Here is a 10,644-nt window from a genome sequence, read left to right on the forward strand (position 1 = left end):
TAGTGTGGCAAAGAACCGGAGCTGTCATGAAAGGTCTGTTGACATACCTGCAGTGGAATTAAGCATGACTTCCGTTCAGTGCTTAAATCTGTGGAAGCCTGCTCTGTTTGATTGACATCATACTTGTGATAATTGCCTTTCAACGAATGTGATAACAGGTCATGGCATCATCTGAAGTTCATAGCTTCTCTGGTGGAATGACTGCACAGCTTGTTTAATTGGATACACCTTGTCATTACAAGTGGTCCCCAGAAATGCAGTTTCTAAAAAGGTGGACCACAGCAGTTATTTTCTAGCTCTAGAGGAAAGGACAAAGTACTAGAGAAGACTGCACTAGATATCTTATTGCTCCTCTTTTCCAGGTATAAAGACAAGATTTACCCTGAATTTTTTGGTAGGGCTTTTAATTTTTTCCAGCAGTAGCGCTAGTTTTTAGTAGTACAAGAAAGATAATCAGGAAAAGATTTTAAAAAAAAAAGTCTGCCTCCCATTATCAGGAAGTTCATAAACTAAATCTGTCAAACGCATCTGCCTTTGTGGTGTCCCCGGTGGCCAGTTAGCAGGCAGTCCTGGGAAGCAACAGTTTCAGATGGTCCTGATGGTCCCAGTCTACATTTCCTTCCAAAAGAACTGAAAGGAGGAGGGAAAATACTGGTTTGGTTTCCAGTTGCGGCAGGCTGTTCAGCATGAACAGTATGTGGCTCTTCTGGGATGAATGCCAGAAATAGAACTTTTGGGAGTTGCTCTTTGCAGGTATTACTGGGTCTGCTGCTTCTAAAACTTGAGACAGATGATCTTTAAGTGAGCCAGGATCAGGAAAGCACAGATGCCAGCTTAAAGGGGGGAAAAATGCAAATCCCAATGAGGTTTGGAAAAAAGAGCTCAGCAGCAGAGAACAGGAATGCCTGACTGACTTTCTCATACTCACGTACCTCTAAACAGTAAATCTGATAGTATAGGTTGAAGCTGTTGCTCAGTACTCCTCAAAATACTCATCTCTATGCCCTTGGCTTGGACATTCTCTCATCTCACTACCAGCTCTGGTGTAAAAACCATTAGGTTGTCATTTGCAACACTGGCTCTCTGGAATGCCACTTCACTATCACTCCCCCTTCTGTTTTTATCAAAAGGCAGCAGTACTTCACAAAAAGTAACCCTTCACTTACTTAAATGCAGCGAGAATATATTGGACCTCAAACAGGTAAGCAAACTTTCCAATAACTTAAGATTATTTTCATGATGTTAATGCAGGTCACACAATTATTCCTGACGCAAGGACTCCCCTAATAACTGTTCTCTCTTACAAAAGAGGAGTATATGGAATATTCTATATTATTACAGGCTGCCTAGAATACATATAGCACAGCACCATTCTTCCTGAAGGGACATGAAATAGTTGTAGCGGATTACTGCCCAAAGGTATTTTGTTTGTACAAGTGGAAACCAAATGGGCTGTCCTTTTGTGTTCCAGTTACCTTCTTGGAAGTGGTAAGAGCAAGCATAAGGCTCCATAAAGGAGACTGGTACCACAAATGCAGGTACAGCTCCTGCAGTCTTATAAACGATGGTCTTGTGCATAGCACATGTGGGAGACAACTCTTCTGTCCATAGTTTGCTCACTTGTCCTGTTTCACTAACTGTGAAGACGACAGTTTGGAGGAAAGGAGAGGTTGTTAGGAAAAGAAAACAGGTTTTTAATGATTACAGGATAATGTATTCATTCTTCCTTGAACATAAGAGTACAGAACACACATACAGGACAGATGTGATTACATTCTCCTTCCAGTGCTGGAAAGGACATCAGCTTTTCTTCCCCAGTCCTTGGTCTCTCTGTCTCCTCCTCTAAGGTTTAGCAGATGTACTCTGAGTAGCTTCCTCTCTCCATTGAGCTTTCTTCTCCAAGTTCATGCTTGTAAGAGATTCATGCCTTTTTACAGCCTACAGTATGATGACAAAGCAAGAGCAGAAAGTATTACCTAAGGTACCACAGAGATTAAACCTGAATCAATAATTTACAAAATAGCTGGCCTATCCTTACTCAAGGCATGGTTTAATTTCCATGTAAGAAAAATGTTCAATTTATTCCCAGAGAATAAAATCTACAGATGTTTTATTTTAACCTTCTCTCTTCCTGGCATTAAAGCCTTTAGACTACCTTGGCTTAAACTCATTACTTCTCTGGGAATACATGTAACCTTTTTGTTAAGGTACTAGCAGCTGTATTCTGTGCTTCTGGTCAGTATTTAATAATAATATCTGGTTTTCAAAAGTCAGTACTGGAAACAAATCGAAGTTAAACTTAATAGATTCCCACTGTTGTGAAGACAAGGGTCCCAAAGCAGCTGTCCTCTCTTTCTGGTGTTTGCATTCATAAGAGGAAAATGCTCTGGGAATTGTCAGTGATTGATCTCTTCTGCTAAAGCCAGGGAAAAACCTTTCCACTGTTTTGTCTGAGTGCTGCATCCTTTTCATTTTGATAGGGGAATGCTGACAAGTAGAAACATCACTTGACCCATCAGTAGTTCACTATGCTGGGGTTGAGACTGTTACTAGTTTTAAGGTTTCTCTACAGCACTTAGTAGTCTGTAGACAGATCTGAACATTGTCATCGGACAAACTGCTCAGAGAAAGGCAGCATGCAAACAAGGTTCTACCCATGTCAGAGCTTTAAGCTCAAGTTTTCTGCTTCTAGTCATCCTTAAAAGAATGGAGTGGACTGCGTTTCTGTTACCACCATGCTTTTTATCAAAAGCAACATGACAGTAAGCTGCACAGATGATATTCATATTCCTTGACTTTGAGACTAATGCTGCTGAGAGGCTTTAGCTTGGCTTCACAACGAATGTTCCTTGCTTCTTTACAGAAATACCACAAAGTTAATAGTTCACCAACTGTGTTAAAAAACAAGTAAAATTAAGGTATGACTAGCCTTTGATGCATTTGGAATCTGAAACTCTACACTTCCTCACTCCGTATGATGCAAATGAAGTCAGACCTAGTGCTGCCATACGCTGGTCTCCTTTGATACCATGTCAAATTCTGTGCAAATGAAGGATAGTCAGCATCTACAGGATGTGGGAGCTCTTCTATGAAGTAGTTTTTCAATTCAACAAACAATAGTAATTTGAGGAAAGTTGTTCCATCCACACTAAAGGAAGACTATTTTCTAATGCAATTAAAGGGCACAATTATTACTGACCATCTATCTCCCCACTGTTTAAAAAGACTTTGATAATTCTCATCTGTTTTTGAAGAAACAATCACTTGTTCTTGCCATTATATTGATTCTATGAGTGTTGCAGCATGTGGAGGCGCTTGTAGTAGGTCCATACAGTGAACTGAAGGGACCACATTGGCCCAGGAAGCATTTACCTGCCTACCCGATCCTCACAACAGAAGGTGCTCATTCCTTTCAAACTTTTGCAGCCCTTCAGCAAAATTAGAGTTAAAACAGCACAAACTAAAATTAATTATTGCACTGAGAAAAAAAGACTATTTTTTGTCCGTTTAAAGGAAGCATATACAGTCTAACAGTGCCACCACCCTTTTCTGACTTGGAAATTTATCAATGACAGTCACTTCCAGGGAACTAGGAGGACCCAAATTTTTGCTCAGTGATAAAATGAAAAAAAAAAAAACCAAACCAACCTCACCAAACCAACCAAACCAAACCAGTACTAACAATCTGTAGGAGGAACCGAGGAGTTAGAAGACTGATTTGCACTTACCAGCCAAAAACCTGTGCTTACCTGCTTCCCTCTAATCACCATGACTATGCATCCCAATATTGTCAAAACAATCATTACATAGCTGAACTTCACACGCAGTGTGGTCTTTGCTGCTCTTATTGTTTCAATCCTCAAGAATAATAAAAGAACAGACTCTATCAGAGACCCAGATAAACCATTTGGCTAATTGTTTGATTTCTCCAGGCATGCAATCTATGTCATCTGTTATAATGCTAACAGTACTCGGCTCTTTTCACAAAAAGGTTTTACAAGAATGGGAAAGGCTGATCCAGAGCTACCTTGGGATGTACTTGGTCACAAAGGAGTTCCTCCCAAAGTTGGAAACAAACCCAACATTTTTAGCTCTTGGTTATTTAATTGTTAAGGGAGAATGCTGTCTTTCTAGACCACTTGCCTGGAATGTAGAGGAGGAAGGCTGCAGTATGTAAATATGTACATTCGCTATGGGAAGAACAGGAGAAGCAGAGGGATGCCTTTACTGATAATCCTCTACTACAGGATTTGATAGTGCTGTAGCTTACACACTGGCTCCTGAATGTAGTAGTCCCCAGAAGATCTGAATAGGACTTGGTAAAAGTCCAGTGGTTACCACTACCTTAAGACTATTTACTCTAGCAGGAGGGAAATCTATTTTCCTAAGAAACTAAGGAGGTATCGATGCGTGTAAGCTTTCCAATATCAGCTTTGGACAGAGAACTTTAAATCTTTTTTTTTTTTTTTCAGTTTAATTTTTTATTTTAGGAGGCTTATCTAGCCACACCAGTAACTATACGACTCCTTTGGGAAACCTGTTACTTAACATAGTTATCTTTTAAAAACCAGAAATCTTCCACACGAGCATCACTGTGTCCTTCCAGCTGTACATGCGATGAGTTAAAACAAAAAGCCATTTATTTTAAGTTGGGGTTAAACTCTGAAGTGATATCTCAGAGCAAATTTAAAGTTTGTATTAGAGATACTGATGCAAGAGGGGCCAATGAAACAACGCTTTTAGATGTGCTTTCCACAATAACCAAAGACCTATACCCTATATATTTAACTCTCTGCAGAATTCAGAGCAGTTGAGTCCCTTCTCAAGGAGATATAATAGTCTCACTGATTGAATTTGGCATATTATAAAATTACAGATGACTAGAAAAGCATCAACATCATGTGATGAAAGAAGAAATGCATCAAACTAAGTAATTATACCCCAAAACTAACATGGATGGTGGATTTAATGGAACTGGGAAATTATCACTGCATGCAAACATGAGTGACTATGGAATCTTTTTAACCACATTTTGACCCTTATACTTGGAGGAAAAAAGATACTGAAGGATCCACAGTAGTTCAATGTGGTAAATTGCATAGGACCAGAGAACTGAAGAGAGTTTTGTTCTTGATTTTGAAGAGGAGTGCAAGAGTGATTTGATCACTGTTTCAGAGTATTGATCTGAGCATAGGATTTCTGATCAGAGGGAACATGTTCACCTACCATGAAACTAATAGTTAAATTTTGCTTCCAGGTTATTTGTTTTTGCTAATGATCTGCGATGAACAACTTGGGCGCAGGCTGTAATTAAGCTGAAATGCACAGGAGCAGGATTTAAAAGACTTTATTAGTTAATTTTTTAAGTACCTTGGACGTGTTAGAATTATGCAAGAGGAACCAATTTGCATTTTAAATCAATTCAGTGGCTACGATGAACATCTGTTTAATAAGTAAGTTACTTCTGATCACCACATCTTCTAAGATTACTGAGTTACATCACAGGCCCTTACAACCCACTCTTAATTCAGCTTAGAACAGGAAAGCAAGCTTTTGTGCTTTCATAGCTCTAAATAGTCTTCTCAGCTTTGGCTGAACTATTTGCCTAAATAAAAACAAGATTTCCTTACGCAACTTGCAAAAATGGTCACCATTTATCAGAAGTTGGTTTCAATAAACCATTAAAAATGGCTTCAATCCCTCTGCTAACTCTGTTTTCTTAAAAACACTCATAACAAGTGTTTGGTATGCAAAAATACATGAACTGACAATTTTCTAAGTTTTCATAATTTACACCTTTACGTATTTCAAATGTGATTTTAAGAAAAATTATTCCATACAAAATCGAAGAACTAATTTTTAACTATATATCCATTGTGATACATAACAAATAGACTATCTTTAGAGGGCAGCTACATAGTTTGCTTGCCCAAGTAGTACAAGATTTCCTGTATCTTTTAAATATATGTATTTATTTAAATTTAAAAGCATTACAAGCATATTTGAAAAGATAACCAAACTACTACCAGGAATGTTTTTTAAACTAATAATTGCCTTTTGTTTGCCTTTAGATAGGCAAACTAGAATGTCCAGTTTTATTTTCTGCTCTTCACAAAGGGCGAAGCATTAACATTTGGAATCCAGCAGGAACAGGGAAATTTTGCCTATATATTTTTTTTGTTAGCGAGCCTTTCCACTCTTTGTTAGTTTAAATTCCATGAGTAGAGAAAGTTGGCCCATGCCCTCCAGATATTTCTTAATAAATACTTTAAATGAGTTTCTGATTTATAGCTATATCAGTGTTTCACACAATGTAAGACTGACATATAAAGAAAGAACACAAGAAAAAAACTCACACTAATATTTGCAAAAAGCTTTTGATTCGGAGAAAGAGTCAAAATTAACCGATTCTTGATGTTTTTCTAATGAAACAACTGATAGATGCTGGTTATCCCTTCAAAAAAAATCAAAAGGAATATATTATCTCAGCAATACAGAATTGCTCAGGTCAGCTTGTCTACAAACACCACCAAACACAGCAGCGTAAGATTTTTTAGCTGTGAAAACCCATTCCATTTAAGAAAAGTTACTCTAGAGTTACATTCAAGTAACTTATTCCTGCATAGACAATGTCTCTTTTACAGCTTCCAAACTGGCACTTACGAGACAGTCTCTGGTATATCCTCTGCTTTTTTGAAATGGCCTGCCCACAACAAAAATCTTTTCTCCCAGTCTGTAGGCTTGTGTCCAGGCACCCTCAAATGAGACCGACCTAGAAAAAAAAAACAAACCAAAACCCCCAAACAAGCAAGCACACAAACAAACAAAACCAATCCCCCCCCCCCCCCCCCCCCCAAAAAAAAACAACCCCAAAACCAGCCCAAAACAAGAAACAATCCAACCAAACTGTCAAAGAATACAAATTGCACATCTGTAATGAAACCAGTTAGGGCGAGCAATGCAGAATTGCTTGAAGTATGTAGAAGTGTCATCGCTAGAGCTGGTTAGGGAACAAAAGGTATATTGCAGTCAGATTAACAAACCTGTAAATATGGATTAAACTGAGGCCATGTAAGGAAAGCCGAATCTTGCCCAAGACCTCTATATTTGTACCTCTGGATTTGCGGAACCTTCTCCAGCATTTCAGCTTCCTGTGATATTAAGCTTGCTGTGATATTATAATTTTCCTATTACATTTAAACTAGTTTAAAAAAGTAAAATAAATCAAATGGAACTGCTACAGAAAAGCCCATATGCCACACCATTGCATGACAGAATGTTAACTTTTCCAGGGAGTGTAAGATTTGATCTTCTCTGGAGGTATAATCAAATGGATGACCACAGGCAAAGATCACACCCTTAATTTTCAGCTCAGTCCTTCAAACTCCTTATAAAAAAGCATTCAGAATGCCATATGGGAAGGTTTCCATTCATAACATACCATTATGATCTAGTAAATAAACTGCAAAGATAAACAGCTTTCCCACCTCCCATCTCCTTTTTAAAGGAAAAAAGCAAAACAAAAACCACGAACCCAACAATGGGAAGTATCCTGTATGGCTCTGCTGCCTCATGGATTCATGAATTATCTAGGAAGTAGGGTGGATAGACAGTTCGCTGACAACACTACGTTATTCAGAAACAATGAAGAAGAGGGCTAAGCGCAAAGAGCCGCAGGGCTTCAGAATCCTGAGTCTATGAGATGGCCAGTGAAACCCCATGTATACAAACAGGAAGCAATTCCAGTTCACATGCAGAAGACAGACTCTAACCTAACCATTCCTGCTGAGGTGTAAGTCCTTGAGGTTTCACAGAGTTTTTGGCAAAGTGTTCAGTAATAGTCGGAAACAGCATTGCTAGCAACGAATAGGAACACAGACCAGCTCAAAAGCGTTATGCCTTTGTGTAAAACCACGACTCCAGCATTTTTTAAAAGCATGTGAAATACTGATCCCTCATCTCTGAAACAGCTGAAATAGAACGGGTACAGAGAAAATTGGTAAGGACAACCACAGGTATGGAATGGCCACCATGTAAGAAACAATATCATAGCCTGAGACCTTTAGTTTGGAAAAGCAGCAACTGAAGCTCTCTTCAGCACAACAGAGGGCACCAGAATCATAGGTGACGTTCATCGGGAGTGTGGATTCTAATGAATCTAATGTTTTGGAAGGGGTATTGAATAAAGGAACATCAAATTGCAAATAGCACGCACCAGGTTCAAAAACAAATATAAGACTGTACTTGTTTTCTCACAGCATGTTTCAGGTACAGAATTCCTTCACAGAGGATGCAGATGCTAAAAATACATGCAGCTTCAAGAGACTGTGCAAATTTATGAAAATCCAGTGAGGACCATTAAACACAAAGATGCCACCTCTGGGTCAGCAGTCTAGGGAGAAACACTATGTTTGTCCTGTTTCTACACTCTTCCTTATATCCTTGGTATTGGTCATCATTCCTATTAGTCTTCACAAAAATGTAAGGGACCTCCTTTACCAACCACTACAGGAACGAGGACACCATTAAGGAGACCTTTGGTCCTACCCAGGACAGCTGTGTTATGTTTTTAACACAGAAGCGTGCAAAATGCTTCACATCTGTATGCTCCTTTTATCCAGTATCAGTCGGCCGTGAAGGGAACCTGATGATACAGGGAGCCTGATGAGGGCATCATAACTATCCCATACACAGTGAAAAAACGTTTCATGGCCTGAGCTGTACCTGAACACCTCCATCCTTAAACATGAAATAAGCCAACGACGCAGACTGACTCTCTCCTGCAGGGCACCTTCAATTTTATGAGCATCTGGAGCTGGCTGTACTACAAAAAACTGCAAAAGTATTTTAGCTTGTATGATGTTCCGAAACGTTGATAGTTTACATTGGTGTTGAACAGTCAGTTCTAGAGCACCCCTGAAGAGCCTCAATGTAGGACTGCACGTCAGATAAGATGCTAGTGACCTGCTACAAAGTGAAAGCTGTACTAATTGTCACAAGAAGAAATATCAACCCCTGGCTTTGTTAAAAAATGAGATTTTATTACTAAATTTAATGCTTAGAATTCCCCGTCACAAAACCAGGGATATTAGCATCTCTGTCAACTAAATTCCTGTGCAGAAGATTACAGCCTGGATATCTAAATATTTTGTGGCATGAAACACAGCATGATCATTATCAGAAACTCTTACTTCTTGGCTGAAGTTGACTTTCTTCCTGGGGTTTAATGCAAAGCCTTCTGCTTGTCTTCAGATCCGTTCCTTTAGTCATCCTCAGAACTGAGGGAATATTTCTTCCCAGCAGTTTAACTGCCCCATCTGGAAGAGAAAACAGATGAAGCAAAGGGCCCAAACCTAATTCAGCATAGCAGAAAGTGAGAATACTAGCTTTTAAATAGATTTTTTTTAAAACGAGAATTGGAAATTTCTAGCTTTTAAATGGAATTTATTTTTTAAAACACAAAAGAAAAAAAGAAAGAAAAACAATAGGTACAAATCTAATACTATGCAAGGAACATGGGATTTAGATTGTAGCAAGGTCTACCAAAGAAATTAAAGCTTGACTCTATAAGCTGTGACTGGAGCTTGCCCATTAACCTTATGCAGAAAAATAGGAACACACAACTACCTACAGCCTACAGCAATTTTTAACACAAAACGCACATCACAATTTCAAGGAATTTATCTATTCGCATGCTTCAGATATACTTCAGACACTGCTTTTTCAAGGAAAGCACACCAGCATCCTACCAATCTTGTCACATCCCAAAAGTTAGTCACAAAAAAATTAAGTCACAGACTTGACAGAGTCAAGAAAAGAGCAGAATCTTGCAGTACTGAGGGCACCTCATATATACTTATATAAGTATATATACTTATATATATACTTACATATGTATATACTCGTATATATACTTTTATATATGTACATACTCTCAAGAATGAGCTTCTAATTAATACAATGAGAAAATTCGGGGGGTGGGAAACCTTTGAAAGGCAAAAGAGCACTTTTAAAAACAGAAATTGAGGTTTTTTCTTTATGCTGGCTGAACGGGTCTCTCCCATGAGAAACAGTAGCCCTTTATTTTCTAAGCATAATACATTCCAGCTCCAAAGAAAACCCCGAATTTATATTTATTTAGAGGCGACAGCTTCCCCCCCCCCCCCCAACCCCAAAAGGCACAAATCCATTCCTTTGGGTTTTTTTCTCAAGTCCGCGTGGAGGCCGCCAAGCTCCAAGCGCCGCGGCCCATCAGGCACGGACGGTAACGCTTCACCTCAGCCCCGCTCCGCACCCCCCGCACCTCCCGGGAGGCCGCCCCGGGGCTGGCCGCACCGCTTCCCCCGCCGCTGCCTCACAGGGGAGGGGGCGAACCGCCACCGGCGGCCCCGGCAGAGGTCGGCCGGCGGCCCCGCGCCCCGGCCCAGGGCAGTCACTCACCGGCGCGGGCCCACATGGCGCAGCCTCCGCCCTGCCTGGCGCGGGCCCCTCAATGTCACCGCTGGGCCGGCGCCCCGCCCCGCCCCGCCCCGCCCCGCCCCGCCCCGGGGTTGGAGGGGCGCGGCGGAACCGCGCCGGGGCCGGGACCGCCGCGCTGCCTCCCGGGACGGCCTCTGGGAGGGTGGGGAGGGGGCCGCCGGAGCC

At 40.4% G+C, this 10,644-nt stretch overlaps 1 protein-coding gene across 1 annotated transcript; it reads right to left on the reverse strand.

Moving 5' to 3' along the window:
• Nucleotides 1–1,670: 1,670 nt before the first annotated feature.
• On the reverse strand, nucleotides 1,671–10,601 carry FAM162A (family with sequence similarity 162 member A). The gene is made up of 5 exons (XM_064464890.1): nucleotides 10,441–10,601; nucleotides 9,192–9,317; nucleotides 6,664–6,772; nucleotides 3,750–3,858; nucleotides 1,671–1,938 (listed from the first exon to the last, which is right to left on the reverse strand). The coding sequence occupies exons 1-5, from the start codon at nucleotides 10,454–10,456 to the stop codon at nucleotides 1,843–1,845; spliced, it is 456 nt and encodes a 151-aa protein (XP_064320960.1). The 5' UTR covers nucleotides 10,457–10,601; the 3' UTR covers nucleotides 1,671–1,842.
• Between the last annotated feature and the right edge of the window lie 43 nt (nucleotides 10,602–10,644).

Source organism: Phalacrocorax carbo, chromosome 1 (assembly GCF_963921805.1).
Source record: "Phalacrocorax carbo chromosome 1, bPhaCar2.1, whole genome shotgun sequence".
Classification (NCBI taxonomy): Eukaryota; Metazoa; Chordata; class Aves; order Suliformes; family Phalacrocoracidae; genus Phalacrocorax; species Phalacrocorax carbo.

Bases quoted from the DNA above. Each gene is read 5' to 3' on its own strand.
- FAM162A (XM_064464890.1), bottom strand. The intron at 6,773-9,191 runs GTAAGAGTTTCT...TTTTTTTTCTAG, and splicing joins AAGTCAACTTCAGCCAAGAA to GTCGGTCTCATTTGAGGGTG. The intron at 1,939-3,749 runs GTAAGCACAGGT...ATCATACTGTAG, and splicing joins TGGTGATTAGAGGGAAGCAG to GCTGTAAAAAGGCATGAATC.